Source organism: Lampetra planeri, unplaced genomic scaffold, assembly GCF_965212315.1.
Source record: "Lampetra planeri unplaced genomic scaffold, kcLamPlan1.2.h2 scaffold_282, whole genome shotgun sequence".
NCBI classification, from domain to species: domain Eukaryota; kingdom Metazoa; phylum Chordata; class Hyperoartia; order Petromyzontiformes; family Petromyzontidae; genus Lampetra; species Lampetra planeri.
The window spans coordinates 69496-88949 of record NW_027615109.1 but is presented as its reverse complement, the minus strand read 5'-3'; the positions used below and the strand labels follow the sequence as shown (position 1 = coordinate 88949).

General features: G+C 60.4%; 1 protein-coding gene across 1 annotated transcript in view; it reads left to right on the top strand.

Annotated features, from left to right (window-relative positions):
• Nucleotides 1–908: 908 nt before the first annotated feature.
• LOC144740752 (uncharacterized) overlaps nt 909–19454 on the top strand; it is a 44160-nt gene continuing 25614 nt past the window's right edge. Inside the window, exon 1 of the mRNA XM_078623498.1 lies at nt 909–1043. Within this exon, the coding sequence (XP_078479624.1) occupies nt 1017–1043 (27 nt within the window). The 5' untranslated portion in view covers nt 909–1016. The remainder of the gene's footprint in view (nt 1044–19454) is intronic.

The window sequence follows — 19454 nt, the reverse complement described above, 5'->3', positions numbered from 1 at the left end:
GTAAAAACAAAGTGTTTCACTATAAATCCTTTATATGCGTGGCGGCTAGCGTCCTCTCGTCCTCTGGCTTGAGATGGCTGCCACCTATGGGTCAGGTGATTGTCTGCCAGCATTAAGCAATTGGTGATTAAATATTTTTTCAAAATTCCCTAAACAGTGTAAAATTTTGGAAACAAATTTTCACGAAAATTGTCACGCACAACGAGTCTGTGTGCAAAATTTCAGCTCGATTGGATCACGGGAAGTGGGTTAAAAAACTACCGAAAGATTTGCACGGTCCTAAGCAAGCAAGCAAGCACGCAAGCAAGCAAGCAAGTGAACTCAATATAAAGGATTTAAAAAGTGTCTGCAGCTCGCGCTTAAACCAGAGTGCTGAAGCGATAACCGCCGTGCGGAGTTGTTATTGAACGCCCACATCTCCTGAGGAGTCATTCCCCGTCCACCCCCCCCCCCCCCTGATTCCTCGCCCATGTGATGGCCAGGGGTCGCTCCTGGAAGGAAACTCCACAGCTCAGTGGGGGGGGGGGGCCTTACACAGCGGGTAAAAGAAATATTAAATAAGTATAACCCGTAAAAACAAAGTTTTTCACTATAAATCCTTTATATGCGTGGCAGCGAACTTAATATAAAGGATTTAAAAATATATTCGCTTGTGGAGGACGCGGGGATCGATCCCGCAACCTTTGGCATGGGAAGCGAGGGCGCTACCAACTGCGCAACTCCGCCACGGCCTGTGGAGGGGTTACGCTCTGGGCTCCTACACTGTGACGTTCAGCCAAAGCCATGAATGAGTTCTATTTGAATAAATGTAAAATATTTTGTCACGCACAACGAGTCTGTGTGGAAAATGTCAGCTCGATTGGATCAAGGGAAGTGGGTTAAAAAACGACCGAAAGATTTGCACGGTCGTAAGCAAGCAAGCAAGCAAGTGAACTTAATATAAAGGATTTAAAAATTAATCTAAACACTTAAAACTGCGCCTTGCAGGAACCCGCACAGAAGATGGAAAGGTGTACATGTCACTCTCGAATGATAGCAGTCAAGTAAGTCGCTATGCCGCACCTCCGATTGGCAGGGTTGGCTATGTATGGTGTGAAAGAAGTTCAGCACACACACAGAGACCCCCAGAGACCCACAGAGACCCACAGAGACCCCCAGAGACCCCCAGAGACCCACATAGACCCCAGAGACCCCCAGAGACCGACAGAGACCCACAGAGACCCACATAGGTCCCAGAGACCCCGAGAGACCCACAGAGACCCACAGAGACCCACAGAGACCCACAGAGACCCCAGAAACCCCCAGAGACCCACAGACACTCCTTGTGACACCCATAGAAACATTTATAGAGACATCCATAGACCCCCAGAGACCCACAGAGACCCACATAGACCCACAGAGACCCACAGAAACCCACAGAGACCCACAGAGAACCCCAGAGACCCCCAGAGACCCACATAGACCCACAGAGACCCACAGAGACCCACATAGACCCACAGAGACCCACAGAGACCCACATAGACCCCCAGAGACCCCCAGAGACCCCCAGAGACCCACAGAGACCCCCAGAGACCCACAGAGACCCCCAGAGACCCCCAGAGACCCCCAGAGACCCACAGAGACCCACAGAGACCCACAGAGACCCCAGAGACCCAGAGACCCCAGAGACCCACAGAGACCCACAGAGACCCACAGAGACCCCAAGAGACTCACATAGACCCACAGAGACCCCCAGAGACCCACAGAGACCCACAGAGACCCACAGAGACCCCCAGAGACCCACAGAGACCCACATAGACCCACAGAGACCCCCAGAGACCCACATAGACCCACAGAGACCCCCAGAGACCCACAGAGACCCACAGAGACCCACAGAGACCCCCAGAGACCCACATAGACCCACATAGACCCACAGAGACCCACAGAGACCCACAGAGACCCCCAGAGACCCACATAGACCCACATAGACCCACAGAGACCCCCAGAGACCCACAGAGACCCACAGAGACCCCCAGAGACCCACAGAGACCCACAGAGACCCACATAGACCCACAGAGACCCACATAGACCCCCAGAGACCCCCAGAGACCCCCAGAGACCTACAGAGACCCCCAGAGACCCCCAGAGACGCCCAGAGACCCCCAGAGACCCACAGAGACCCCAGAGACCCCAGAGACCCACAGAGACCCACAGAGACCCACAGAGACCCCCAGAGACCCACATAGACCCACAGAGACCCACAGAGACCCCCAGAGATCCACATAGACCCACAGAGACCCCCAGAGACCCACAGAGACCCACAGAGACCCACAGAGACCCACATAGACCCCCAGAGACCCACAGAGACCCCCAGAGACCCACATAGACCCCCAGAGACCCACAGAGACCCCCAGAGACTCACAGAGACCCCCAAAGACTCACATAGACCCACAGAGACCCCCAGAGACCCCCAGAGACCCACAGCGACCCACAGAGACCCCCAGAGACCGCCAGAGACCCCCAGAGACCCCCAGAGACCCACATAGACCCACAGCGACCCACAGAGATCCACAGAGACCCACAGAGACCCACAGAGACCCCCAGAGACCCACATAGACCCACAGCGACCCACATAGACCTCCAGAGACCCACAGAGACCCACAGAGACCCCCAGAGACCCACAGAGACCCACAGAGACCCCCAGAGACCCACAGAGACCCACAGAGACCCCCAGAGACCCACAGAGACCCCCAGAGACCCACAGCGACCCAAAGAGACCCACATAGACCTCCAGACACCCACAGAGACCCACAGAGACCCCCAGAGACCCACAGAGACCCACAGAGACCCACAGAGACCTCCAGAGACCCCCAGAGACCCACAGAGACCCCCAGAGACCCCCAGAGACCCACATAGACCCACAGAGACCCACATAGACCCCAGAGACCCACATAGACCTCAGAGACCCACAGAGACCCACAGAGACCCCCAGAGACCCCCAGAGACCCCCAGAGACCCACGGAGACCCACAGAGACCCCCAGAGACCCACATAGACCCCCAGAGACCCCCAGAGACTCCCAGAGACCCACAGAGACCCACAGAGACCCCCAGAGACCCACAGAGACCCACAGAGACCCACATAGACCCCCAGAGACCGACAGAGACCCACATAGACCCCAGAGACCCACAGAGACCCACAGAGACCCCAGAGACCCACAGAGACCCACAGAGACCCCCAGAGACGCCCAGAGACCCCCAGAGACCCACAGAGACCCCAGAGACCCCAGAGACCCACAGAGACCCACAGAGACCCACAGAGACCCCCAGAGACCCACATAGACCCACAGAGACCCACAGAGACCCCCAGAGATCCACATAGACCCACAGAGACCCCCAGAGACCCACAGAGACCCACAGAGACCCACAGAGACCCACATAGACCCCCAGAGACCCACAGAGACCCCCAGAGACCCACATAGACCCCCAGAGACCCACAGAGACCCCCAGAGACTCACAGAGACCCCCAGAGACTCACATAGACCCACAGAGACCCCCAGAGACCCCCAGAGACCCACAGCGACCCACAGAGACCCCCAGAGACCGCCAGAGACCCCCAGAGACCCCCAGAGACCCACATAGACCCACAGCGACCCACAGAGATCCACAGAGACCCACAGAGACCCACAGAGACCCACAGAGACCCCCAGAGACCCACATAGACCCACAGCGACCCACATAGACCTCCAGAGACCCACAGAGACCCACAGAGACCCCCAGAGACCCACAGAGACCCACAGAGACCCCCAGAGACCCACAGAGACCCACAGAGACCCCCAGAGACCCCCAGAGACCCACAGAGACCCCCAGAGACCCACAGCGACCCAAAGAGACCCACATAGACCTCCAGACACCCACAGAGACCCACAGAGACCCCCAGAGACCCACAGAGACCCACAGAGACCCACAGAGACCTCCAGAGACCCCCAGAGACCCACAGAGACCCCCAGAGACCCCCAGAGACCCACATAGACCCACAGAGACCCACATAGACCCCAGAGACCCACATAGACCTCAGAGACCCACAGAGACCCACAGAGACCCCCAGAGACCCCCAGAGACCCCCAGAGACCCACGGAGACCCACAGAGACCCCCAGAGACCCACATAGACCCCCAGAGACCCCCAGAGACTCCCAGAGACCCACAGAGACCCACAGAGACCCCCAGAGACCCACAGAGACCCACAGAGACCCACATAGACTCCCAGAGACCGACAGAGACCCACATAGACCCCAGAGACCCACAGAGACCCACAGAGACCCCAGAGACCCACAGAGACCCACAGAGACCCACAGAGACCCCCAGAGACCCCCAGAGACCCACGGAGACCCACAGAGACCCCCAGAGACTCACATAGACCCACAGAGACCCCCAGAGACCCCCAGAGACCCACAGCGACTCACAGAGACCCCCAGAGACCGCCAGAGACCCCCAGAGACCCCCAGAGACCCACATAGACCCACAGCGACCCACAGAGATCCACAGAGACCCACAGAGACCCACAGAGACCCACAGAGACCCCCAGAGACCCACATAGACCCACAGCGACCCACATAGACCTCCAGAGACCCACAGAGACCCACAGAGACCCCCAGAGACCCACAGAGACCCACAGAGACCCCCAGAGACCCACAGAGACCCACAGAGACCCCCAGAGACCCCCAGAGACCCACAGAGACCCCCAGAGACCCACAGCGACCCAACGAGACCCACATAGACCTCCAGACACCCACAGAGACCCACAGAGACCCCCAGAGACCCACAGAGACCCACAGAGACCCACAGAGACCTCCAGAGACCCCCAGAGACCCACAGAGACCCCCAGAGACCCCCAGAGACCCACATAGACCCACAGAGACCCACATAGACCCCAGAGACCCACATAGACCTCAGAGACCCACAGAGACCCACAGAGACCCCCAGAGACCCCCAGAGACCCCCAGAGACCCACGGAGACCCACAGAGACCCCCAGAGACCCACATAGACCCCCAGAGACCCCCAGAGACTCCCAGAGACCCACAGAGACCCACAGAGACCCCCAGAGACCCACATAGACCCACAGAGACCCACATAGACTCCCAGAGACCGACAGAGACCCACATAGACCCCAGAGACCCACAGAGACCCACAGAGACCCCAGAGACCCACAGAGACCCACAGAGACCCACAGAGACCCCCAGAGACTCACAGAGACCCACAGAGACCCACATAGACCCCCATAGACCCCCAAAGACTCCCAGAGACCCACAGAGACTCACATAGACCCACAGAGACCCCCAGAGATCCACATAGACCCACAGAGACCCCCAGAGACCCACAGAGACCCACATAGACCCCCAGAGACCCACATAGACCCCCAGAGACCCCCAGAGACTCCCAGAGACCCACAGAGACCCACAGAGACCCCCAGAGACCCACAGAGACCCACAGAGACCCACATAGACTCCCAGAGACCGACAGAGACCCACATAGACCCCAGAGACCCACAGAGACCCACAGAGACCCCAGAGACCCACAGAGACCCACAGAGACCCACAGAGACCCCCAGAGACCCCCAGAGACCCACGGAGACCCACAGAGACCCCCAGAGACTCACATAGACCCACAGAGACCCCCAGAGACCCCCAGAGACCCACAGCGACTCACAGAGACCCCCAGAGACCGCCAGAGACCCCCAGAGACCCCCAGAGACCCACATAGACCCACAGCGACCCACAGAGATCCACAGAGACCCACAGAGACCCACAGAGACCCACAGAGACCCCCAGAGACCCACATAGACCCACAGCGACCCACATAGACCTCCAGAGACCCACAGAGACCCACAGAGACCCCCAGAGACCCACAGAGACCCACAGAGACCCCCAGAGACCCACAGAGACCCACAGAGACCCCCAGAGACCCCCAGAGACCCACAGAGACCCCCAGAGACCCACAGCGACCCAACGAGACCCACATAGACCTCCAGACACCCACAGAGACCCACAGAGACCCCCAGAGACCCACAGAGACCCACAGAGACCCACAGAGACCTCCAGAGACCCCCAGAGACCCACAGAGACCCCCAGAGACCCCCAGAGACCCACATAGACCCACAGAGACCCACATAGACCCCAGAGACCCACATAGACCTCAGAGACCCACAGAGACCCACAGAGACCCCCAGAGACCCCCAGAGACCCCCAGAGACCCACGGAGACCCACAGAGACCCCCAGAGACCCACATAGACCCCCAGAGACCCCCAGAGACTCCCAGAGACCCACAGAGACCCACAGAGACCCCCAGAGACCCACATAGACCCACAGAGACCCACATAGACTCCCAGAGACCGACAGAGACCCACATAGACCCCAGAGACCCACAGAGACCCACAGAGACCCCAGAGACCCACAGAGACCCACAGAGACCCACAGAGACCCCCAGAGACTCACAGAGACCCACAGAGACCCACATAGACCCCCATAGACCCCCAAAGACTCCCAGAGACCCACAGAGACTCACATAGACCCACAGAGACCCCCAGAGATCCACATAGACCCACAGAGACCCCCAGAGACCCACAGAGACCCACAGAGACCCACAGAGACCCACAGAGACACACATAGACCCCCAGAGACCCACAGAGACCCCCAGAGACCCACATAGACCCCCAGAGACCCACAGAGACCCCCAGAGACTCACAGAGACCCCCAGAGACCCACATAGACCCACAGAGACCCCCAGAGACCCCCAGAGACCCACAGCGACCCACAGAGACCCCCAGAGACCCCCAGAGACCCCCAGAGACCCCCAGAGACCCACATAGACCCACAGCGACCCACAGAGACCCCCAGAGACCCCCAGAGACCCCAGAGACCCACAGAGACCCCCAGAGACCCACAGCGACCCAAAGAGACCCACATAGACCTCCAGACACCCACAGAGACCCACAGAGACCCCCAGAGACCCACAGAGACCCACAGAGACCTCCAGAGACCCCCAGAGACCCACAGAGACCCCCAGAGACCCCCAGAGACCCACATAGACCCACATAGACCCACAGAGACCCACATAGACCCCAGAGACCCACATAGACCTCAGAGACCCACAGAGACCCACAGAGACCCCCAGAGACCCACATAGACCCCAGAGACCGACAGAGACCCACATAGACCCCAGAGACCCACAGAGACCCTCAGAGACCCCCAGAGACCCACATAGACCCACATAGACCCACAGAGACCCACATAGACCCCAGAGACCCACATAGACCTCAGAGACCCCCAGAGACCCCCAGAGACCCACGGAGACCCACAGAGACCCCCAGAGACCCACATAGACCCCCAGAGACCCCCAGAGACTCCCAGAGACCCACAGAGACCCACAGAGACCCCCAGAGACTCCCAGAGACCCACAGAGACCCACAGAGACCCACAGAGACCCCCAGAGACTCACAGAGACCCACAGAGACCCACATAGACCCCCAGAGACCCCCAAAGACTCCCAGAGACCCACAGAGACTCACATAGACCCACAGAGACCCCCAGAGATCCACATAGACCCCCAGAGACCCACAGAGACCCACAGAGACCCCAAAGACCCCAGAGACCCACAGAGACCCACAGAGACCCACAGAGACCCCCAGAGACCCACATAGACCCACAGAGACCCACAGAGACCCCCAGAGATCCACATAGACCCACAGAGACCCCCAGAGACCCACAGAGACCCCCAGAGACCCACAGCGACCCAAAGAGACCCACATAGACCTCCAGACACCCACAGAGACCCACAGAGACCCCCAGAGACCCACAGAGACCCACAGAGACCTCCAGAGACCCCCAGAGACCCACAGAGACCCCCAGAGACCCCCAGAGACCCACATAGACCCACATAGACCCACAGAGACCCACATAGACCCCAGAGACCCACATAGACCTCAGAGACCCACAGAGACCCACAGAGACCCCCAGAGACCCACATAGACCCCAGAGACCGACAGAGACCCACATAGACCCCAGAGACCCACAGAGACCCTCAGAGACCCCCAGAGACCCACATAGACCCACATAGACCCACAGAGACCCACATAGACCCCAGAGACCCACATAGACCTCAGAGACCCCCAGAGACCCCCAGAGACCCACGGAGACCCACAGAGACCCCCAGAGACCCACATAGACCCCCAGAGACCCCCAGAGACTCCCAGAGACCCACAGAGACCCACAGAGACCCCCAGAGACTCCCAGAGACCCACAGAGACCCACAGAGACCCACAGAGACCCCCAGAGACTCACAGAGACCCACAGAGACCCACATAGACCCCCAGAGACCCCCAAAGACTCCCAGAGACCCACAGAGACTCACATAGACCCACAGAGACCCCCAGAGATCCACATAGACCCCCAGAGACCCACAGAGACCCACAGAGACCCCAAAGACCCCAGAGACCCACAGAGACCCACAGAGACCCACAGAGACCCCCAGAGACCCACATAGACCCACAGAGACCCACAGAGACCCCCAGAGATCCACATAGACCCACAGAGACCCCCAGAGACCCACAGAGACCCACAGAGACCCACAGAGACCCCCAGAGACCCACAGAGACCCCCAGAGATCCACATAGACCCCCAGAGACCCACAGAGACCCCCAGAGACTCACAGAGACCCCCAGAGACTCCCAGAGACCCACAGAGACCCACAGAGACCCACAGAGACCCCCAGAGACTCACAGAGACCCACAGAGACCCACATAGACCCCCAGAGACCCCCAAAGACTCCCAGAGACCCACAGAGACTCACATAGACCCACAGAGACCCCCAGAGATCCACATAGACCCCCAGAGACCCACAGAGACCCACAGAAAACCCAGAGACGCCAGAGACCCACAGAGACCCACAGAGACCCACAGAGACCCCCAGAGACCCACATAGACCCACAGAGACCCACAGAGACCCCCAGAGATCCACATAGACCCACAGAGACCCCCAGAGACCCACAGAGACCCACAGAGACCCACAGAGACCCACATAGACCCCCAGAGACCCACAGAGACCCCCAGAGACCCACATAGACCCCCAGAGACCCACAGAGACCCCCAGAGACTCACAGAGACCCCCAGAGACTCACATAGACCCACAGAGACCCCCAGAGACCCCCAGAGACCCACAGCGACCCACAGAGATCCCCAGAGACCGCCAGAGACCCCCAGAGACCCCCAGAGACCCACATAGACCCACAGCGACCCACAGAGATCCACAGAGACCCACAGAGACCCACAGAGACCCCCAGAGACCCACATAGACCCCCAGAGACCCCCAGAGACTCCCAGAGACCCACAAAGACCCACAGAGACCCCCAGAGACCCACAGAGACCCACAGAGACCCACATAGACTCCCAGAGACCGACAGAGACCCACATAGACCCCAGAGACCCACAGAGACCCACAGAGACCCCAGAGACCCACAGAGACCCACAGAGACCCACAGAGACCCCCAGAGACCCCCAGAGACCCACGGAGACCCACAGAGACCCCCAGAGACTCACATAGACCCACAGAGACCCCCAGAGACCCCCAGAGACCCACAGCGACTCACAGAGACCCCCAGAGACCGCCAGAGACCCCCAGAGACCCCCAGAGACCCACATAGACCCACAGCGACCCACAGAGATCCACAGAGACCCACAGAGACCCACAGAGACCCACAGAGACCCCCAGAGACCCACATAGACCCACAGCGACCCACATAGACCTCCAGAGACCCACAGAGACCCACAGAGACCCCCAGAGACCCACAGAGACCCACAGAGACCCCCAGAGACCCACAGAGACCCACAGAGACCCCCAGAGACCCCCAGAGACCCACAGAGACCCCCAGAGACCCACAGCGACCCAACGAGACCCACATAGACCTCCAGACACCCACAGAGACCCACAGAGACCCCCAGAGACCCACAGAGACCCACAGAGACCTCCAGAGACCCCCAGAGACCCACAGAGACCCCCAGAGACCCCCAGAGACCCACATAGACCCACAGAGACCCACATAGACCCCAGAGACCCACATAGACCTCAGAGACCCACAGAGACCCACAGAGACCCCCAGAGACCCCCAGAGACCCCCAGAGACCCACGGAGACCCACAGAGACCCCCAGAGACCCACATAGACCCCCAGAGACCCCCAGAGACTCCCAGAGACCCACAGAGACCCACAGAGACCCCCAGAGACCCACATAGACCCACAGAGACCCACATAGACTCCCAGAGACCGACAGAGACCCACATAGACCCCAGAGACCCACAGAGACCCACAGAGACCCCAGAGACCCACAGAGACCCACAGAGACCCACAGAGACCCCCAGAGACCCCCAGAGACCCACGGAGACCCACAGAGACCCCCAGAGACCCACATAGACCCCCAGAGACTCCCAGAGACCCACAGAGACCCACAGAGACCCACAGAGACCCCCAGAGACTCACAGAGACCCACAGAGACCCACATAGACCCCCATAGACCCCCAAAGACTCCCAGAGACCCACAGAGACTCACATAGACCCACAGAGACCCCCAGAGATCCACATAGACCCACAGAGACCCCCAGAGACCCACAGAGACCCACAGAGACCCACAGAGACCCACAGAGACACACATAGACCCCCAGAGACCCACAGAGACCCCCAGAGACCCACAGAGACCCCCAGAGACTCACAGAGACCCCCAGAGACCCACATAGACCCACAGAGACCCCCAGAGACCCCCAGAGACCCACAGCGACCCACAGAGACCCCCAGAGACCCCCAGAGACCCCCAGAGACCCCCAGAGACCCACATAGACCCACAGCGACCCACAGAGACCCCCAGAGACCCCCAGAGACCCCCAGAGACCCACAGAGACCCCCAGAGACCCACAGCGACCCAAAGAGACCCACATAGACCTCCAGACACCCACAGAGACCCACAGAGACCCCCAGAGACCCACAGAGACCCACAGAGACCTCCAGAGACCCCCAGAGACCCACAGAGACCCCCAGAGACCCCCAGAGACCCACATAGACCCACATAGACCCACAGAGACCCACATAGACCCCAGAGACCCACATAGACCTCAGAGACCCACAGAGACCCACAGAGACCCCCAGAGACCCACATAGACCCCAGAGACCGACAGAGACCCACATAGACCCCAGAGACCCACAGAGACCCTCAGAGACCCCCAGAGACCCACATAGACCCACATAGACCCACAGAGACCCACATAGACCCCAGAGACCCACATAGACCTCAGAGACCCCCAGAGACCCCCAGAGACCCACGGAGACCCACAGAGACCCCCAGAGACCCACATAGACCCCCAGAGACCCCCAGAGACTCCCAGAGACCCACAGAGACCCACAGAGACCCCCAGAGACTCCCAGAGACCCACAGAGACCCACAGAGACCCACAGAGACCCCCAGAGACTCACAGAGACCCACAGAGACCCACATAGACCCCCAGAGACCCCCAAAGACTCCCAGAGACCCACAGAGACTCACATAGACCCACAGAGACCCCCAGAGATCCACATAGACCCCCAGAGACCCACAGAGACCCACAGAGACCCCAAAGACCCCAGAGACCCACAGAGACCCACAGAGACCCACAGAGACCCCCAGAGACCCACATAGACCCACAGAGACCCACAGAGACCCCCAGAGATCCACATAGACCCACAGAGACCCCCAGAGACCCACAGAGACCCACAGAGACCCACAGAGACCCACATAGACCCCCAGAGACCCACAGAGACCCCCAGAGACCCACATAGACCCCCAGAGACCCACAGAGACCCCCAGAGACTCACAGAGACCCCCAGAGACTCCCAGAGACCCACAGAGACCCACAGAGACCCACAGAGACCCCCAGAGACTCACAGAGACCCACAGAGACCCACATAGACCCCCAGAGACCCCCAAAGACTCCCAGAGACCCACAGCGACTCACAGAGACCCCCAGAGACCGCCAGAGACCCCCAGAGACCCCCAGAGACCCACATAGACCCACAGCGACCCACAGAGATCCACAGAGACCCACAGAGACCCACAGAGACCCACAGAGACCCACATAGACCCACAGCGACCCACATAGACCTCCAGAGACCCACAGAGACCCACAGAGACCCCCAGAGACCCACAGAGACCCACAGAGACCCCCAGAGACCCACAGAGACCCACAGAGACCCCCAGAGACCCCCAGAGACCCACAGAGACCCCCAGAGACCCACAGCGACCCAACGAGACCCACATAGACCTCCAGACACCCACAGAGACCCACAGAGACCCCCAGAGACCCACAGAGACCCACAGAGACCTCCAGAGACCCCCAGAGACCCACAGAGACCCCCAGAGACCCCCAGAGACCCACATAGACCCACAGAGACCCACATAGACCCCAGAGACCCACATAGACCTCAGAGACCCACAGAGACCCACAGAGACCCCCAGAGACCCCCAGAGACCCCCAGAGACCCACGGAGACCCACAGAGACCCCCAGAGACCCACATAGACCCCCAGAGACCCCCAGAGACTCCCAGAGACCCACAGAGACCCACAGAGACCCCCAGAGACCCACATAGACCCACAGAGACCCACATAGACTCCCAGAGACCGACAGAGACCCACATAGACCCCAGAGACCCACAGAGACCCACAGAGACCCCAGAGACCCACAGAGACCCACAGAGACCCACAGAGACCCCCAGAGACCCCCAGAGACCCACGGAGACCCACAGAGACCCCCAGAGACCCACATAGACCCCCAGAGACTCCCAGAGACCCACAGAGACCCACAGAGACCCACAGAGACCCCCAGAGACTCACAGAGACCCACAGAGACCCACATAGACCCCCATAGACCCCCAAAGACTCCCAGAGACCCACAGAGACTCACATAGACCCACAGAGACCCCCAGAGATCCACATAGACCCACAGAGACCCCCAGAGACCCACAGAGACCCACAGAGACCCACAGAGACCCACAGAGACACACATAGACCCCCAGAGACCCACAGAGACCCCCAGAGACCCACATAGACCCCCAGAGACCCACAGAGACCCCCAGAGACTCACAGAGACCCCCAGAGACCCACATAGACCCACAGAGACCCCCAGAGACCCCCAGAGACCCACAGCGACCCACAGAGACCCCCAGAGACCCCCAGAGACCCCCAGAGACCCCCAGAGACCCACATAGACCCACAGCGACCCACAGAGACCCCCAGAGACCCCCAGAGACCCCCAGAGACCCACAGAGACCCCCAGAGACCCACAGCGACCCAAAGAGACCCACATAGACCTCCAGACACCCACAGAGACCCACAGAGACCCCCAGAGACCCACAGAGACCCACAGAGACCTCCAGAGACCCCCAGAGACCCACAGAGACCCCCAGAGACCCCCAGAGACCCACATAGACCCACATAGACCCACAGAGACCCACATAGACCCCAGAGACCCACATAGACCTCAGAGACCCACAGAGACCCACAGAGACCCCCAGAGACCCACATAGACCCCAGAGACCGACAGAGACCCACATAGACCCCAGAGACCCACAGAGACCCTCAGAGACCCCCAGAGACCCACATAGACCCACATAGACCCACAGAGACCCACATAGACCCCAGAGACCCACATAGACCTCAGAGACCCCCAGAGACCCCCAGAGACCCACGGAGACCCACAGAGACCCCCAGAGACCCACATAGACCCCCAGAGACCCCCAGAGACTCCCAGAGACCCACAGAGACCCACAGAGACCCCCAGAGACTCCCAGAGACCCACAGAGACCCACAGAGACCCACAGAGACCCCCAGAGACTCACAGAGACCCACAGAGACCCACATAGACCCCCAGAGACCCCCAAAGACTCCCAGAGACCCACAGAGACTCACATAGACCCACAGAGACCCCCAGAGATCCACATAGACCCCCAGAGACCCACAGAGACCCACAGAGACCCCAAAGACCCCAGAGACCCACAGAGACCCACAGAGACCCACAGAGACCCCCAGAGACCCACATAGACCCACAGAGACCCACAGAGACCCCCAGAGATCCACATAGACCCACAGAGACCCCCAGAGACCCACAGAGACCCACAGAGACCCACAGAGACCCACATAGACCCCCAGAGACCCACAGAGACCCCCAGAGACCCACATAGACCCCCAGAGACCCACAGAGACCCCCAGAGACTCACAGAGACCCCCAGAGACTCCCAGAGACCCACAGAGACCCACAGAGACCCACAGAGACCCCCAGAGACTCACAGAGACCCACAGAGACCCACATAGACCCCCAGAGACCCCCAAAGACTCCCAGAGACCCACAGAGACTCACATAGACCCACAGAGACCCCCAGAGATCCACATAGACCCCCAGAGACCCACAGAGACCCACAGAGACCCCAGAGACGCCAGAGACCCACAGAGACCCACAGAGACCCACAGAGACCCCCAGAGACCCACATAGACCCACAGAGACCCACAGAGACCCCCAGAGATCCACATAGACCCACAGAGACCCCCAGAGACCCACAGAGACCCACAGAGACCCACAGAGACCCACATAGACCCCCAGAGACCCACAGAGACCCCCAGAGACCCACATAGACCCCCAGAGACCCACAGAGACCCCCAGAGACTCACAGAGACCCCCAGAGACTCACATAGACCCACAGAGACCCCCAGAGACCCCCAGAGACCCACAGCGACCCACAGAGATCCCCAGAGACCGCCAGAGACCCCCAGAGACCCCCAGAGACCCACATAGACCCACAGCGACCCACAGAGATCCACAGAGACCCACAGAGACCCACAGAGACCCACAGAGACCCCCAGAGACCCACATAGACCCACAGCGACCCACATAGACCTCCAGAGACCCACAGAGACCCACAGAGACCCCCAGAGACCCACAGAGACCCACAGATACCCCCAGAGACCCCCAGAGACCCACAGAGACCCCCAGAGACCCACAGCGACCCAAAGAGACCCACATAGACCTCCAGACACCCACAGAGACCCACAGAGACCCCCAGAGACCCACAGAGACCCACAGAGACCTCCAGAGACCCCCAGAGCCCCACAGAGACCCCCAGAGACCCCCAGAGACCCACATAGACCCACAGAGACCCACATAGACCCCAGAGACCCACATAGACTATCAGAGACCCACAGAGACCCACAGAGACCCACAGAGACCCCAAGAGACCCCCAGAGACCCACGGAGACCCACAGAGACCCCCAGAGACCCACATAGACCCCCAGAGACCCCCAGAGACTCCCAGAGACCCACAGAGACCCACAGAGACCCCCAGAGACCCACAGAGACCCACAGAGACCCACATAGACCCCCAGAGACCGACAGAGACCCACATAGACCCCAGAGACCCACAGAGACCCACAGAGACCCCAGAGACCCACAGAGACCCACAGAGACCCACAGAGACCCCCAGAGACCCCCAGAGACCCACGGAGACCCACAGAGACCCCCAGAGACCCACATAGACCCCCAGAGACCCCCAGAAACTCCCAGAGACCCACAGAGACCCACAGAGACCCACAGAGACCCCCAGAGACTCACAGAGACCCACAGAGACCCACATAGACCCCCATAGACCCCCAAAGACTCCCAGAGACCCACAGAGACTCACATAGACCCACAGAGACCCCCAGAGATCCACATAGACCCACAGAGACCCCCAGAGACCCACAGAGACCCACAGAGACCCACAGAGACCCACAGAGACACACATAGACCCCCAGAGACCCACAGAGACCCCCAGAGACCCACAAAGACCCCCAGAGACCCACAGAGACCCCCAGAGACTCACAGAGACCCCCAGAGACCCACATAGACCCACAGAGACCCCCAGAGACCCCCAGAGACCCACAGCGACCCACAGAGACCCCCAGAGACCCCCAGAGACCCCCAGAGACCCCCAGAGACCCACATAGACCCACAGCGACCCACAGAGACCCACAGAGACCCCCAGAGACCCCCAGAGACCCCCAGAGACCCACAGAGACCCCCAGAGACCCACAGCGACCCAAAGAGACCCACATAGACCTCCAGACACCCACAGAGACCCACAGAGACCCACAGCGACCCACAGAGACCCACAGAGACCCCCAGAGACCCCCAGAGACCCACAGAGACCCCCAGAGACCCACAGCGACCCAAAGAGACCCACATAGACCTCCAGACACCCACAGAGACCCACAGAGACCCCCAGAGACCCACAGAGACCCACAGAGACCTCCAGAGACCCCCAGAGACCCACAGAGACCCCCAGAGACCCCCAGAGACCCACATAGACCCACATAGACCCACAGAGACCCACATAGACCCCAGAGACCCACATAGACCTCAGAGACCCACAGAGACCCACAGAGACCCCCAGAGACCCACATAGACCCCAGAGACCGACAGAGACCCACATAGACCCCAGAGACCCACAGAGACCCCCAGAGACCCCCAGAGACCCACATAGACCCACATAGACCTACAGAGACCCACATAGACCCCAGAGACCCACATAGACCTCAGAGACCCCCAGAGACCCCCAGAGACCCACGGAGACCCACAGAGACCCCCAGAGACCCACATAGACCCCCAGAGACCCCCAGAGACTCCCAGAGACCCACAGAGACCCACATAGACCCCCAGAGACCCACAGAGACCCACATAGACCCCCAGAGACTCACAGAGACCCCCAGAGACTCACATAGACCCACAGAGACCCCCAGAGACCCCCAGAGACCCACAGCGACCCACAGAGATCCCCAGAGACCGCCAGAGACCCCCAGAGACCCCCAGAGACCCACATAGACCCACAGCGACCCACAGAGATCCACAGAGACCCACAGAGACCCACAGAGACCCACAGAGACCCCCAGAGACCCACATAGACCCACAGCGACCCACATAGACCTCCAGAGACCCACAGAGACCCACAGAGACCCCCAGAGACCCACAGAGACCCACAGAGACCCCCAGAGACCCACAGAGACCCCCAGAGACCCCCAGAGACCCACAGAGACCCCCAGAGACCCACAGAGACCTCCAGACACCCACAGAGACCCACAGAGACCCCCAGAAACCCACAGAGACCCACAGAGACCTCCAGAGACCCCCAGAGACCCACAGAGACCCCCAGAGACCCCCAGAGACCCACATAGACCCACAGAGACCCACATAGACCCCAGAGACCCACATAGACTATCAGAGACCCACAGAGACCCACAGAGACCCCCAGAGACCCCAAGAGACCCCCAGAGACCCACGGAGACCCACAGAGACCCCCAGAGACCCACATAGACCCCCAGAGACCGACAGAGACCCACATAGACCCCAGAGACCCACAGAGACCCACAGAGACCCCAGAGACCCACAGAGACCCACAGAGACCCACAGAGACCCCCAGAGACCCCCAGAGACCCACGGAGACCCACAGAGACCCCCAGAGACCCACATAGACCCCCAGAGACCCCCAGAGACTCCCAGAGACCCACAGAGACCCACAGAGACCCACAGAGACCCCCAGAGACTCACAGAGACCCACAGAGACCCACATAGACCCCCATAGACCCCCAAAGACTCCCAGAGACCCACAGAGACTCACATAGACCCACAGAGACCCCCAGAGATCCACATAGACCCACAGAGACCCCCAGAGACCCACAGAGACCCACAGAGACCCACAGAGACACACATAGACCCCCAGAGACTCCCAGAGACCCACAGAGACCCACAGAGACCCCCAGAGACCCACAGAGACCCACATAGACCCCCAGAGACTCACAGAGACCCCCAGAGACTCACATAGACCCACAGAGACCCCCAGAGACCCCCAGAGACCCACAGCGACCCACAGAGATCCCCAGAGACCGCCAGAGACCCCCAGAGACCCCCAGAGACCCACATAGACCCACAGCGACCCACAGAGATCCACAGAGACCCACAGAGACCCACAGAGACCCACAGAGACCCCCAGAGACCCACATAGACCCACAGCGACCCACATAGACCTCCAGAGACCCACAGAGACCCACAGAGACCCCCAGAGACCCACAGAGACCCACAGAGACCCCCAGAGACCCACAGAGACCCCCAGAGACCCCCAGAGACCCACAGAGACCCCCAGAGACCCACAGAGACCTCCAGACACCCACAGAGACCCACAGAGACCCCCAGAGACCCACAGAGACCCACAGAGACCTCCAGAGACCCCCAGAGACCCACAGAGACCCCCAGAGACCCCCAGAGACCCACATAGACCCACAGAGACCCACATAGACCCCAGAGACCCACATAGACTATCAGAGACCCACAGAGACCCACAGAGACCCCCAGAGACCCCAAGAGACCCCCAGAGACCCACGGAGACCCACAGAGACCCCCAGAGACCCACATAGACCCCCAGAGACCCCCAGAGACTCCCAGAGACCCACAGAGACCCACAGAGACCCCCAGAGACCCACAGAGACCCACAGAGACCCACATAGACCCCCAGAGACCGACAGAGACCCACATAGACCCCAGAGACCCACAGAGACCCACAGAGACCCCAGAGACCCACAGAGACCCACAGAGACCCACAGAGACCCCCAGAGACCCCCAGAGACCCACGGAGACCCACAGAGACCCCCAGAGACCCACATAGACCCCCAGAGACCCCCAGAGACTCCCAGAGACCCACAGAGACCCACAGAGACCCACAGAGACCCCCAGAGACTCACAGAGACCCACAGAGACCCACATAGACCCCCATAGACCCCCAAAGACTCCCAGAGACCCACAGAGACTCACATAGACCCACAGAGACCCCCAGAGATCCACATAGACCCACAGAGACCCCCAGAGACCCACAGAGACCCACAGAGACCCACAGAGACCCACAGAGACACACATAGACCCCCAGAGACCCACAGAGACCCCCAGAGACCCACAAAGACCCCCAGAGACCCACAGAGACCCCCAGAGACTCACAGAGACCCCCAGAGACCCACATAGACCCACAGAGACCCCCAGAGACCCCCAGAGACCCACAGCGACCCACAGAGACCCCCAGAGACCCCCAGAGACCCCCAGAGACCCCCAGAGACCCACATAGACCCACAGCGACCCACAGAGACCCACAGAGACCCCCAGAGACCCCCAGAGACCCCCAGAGACCCACAGAGACCCCCAGAGACCCACAGCGACCCAAAGAGACCCACATAGACCTCCAGACACCCACAGAGACCCACAGAGACCCACAGCGACCCACAGAGACCCACAGAGACCCCCAGAGACCCCCAGAGACCCCCAGAGACCCACAGAGACCCCCAGAGACCCACAGCGACCCAAAGAGACCCACATAGACCTCCAGACACCCACAGAGA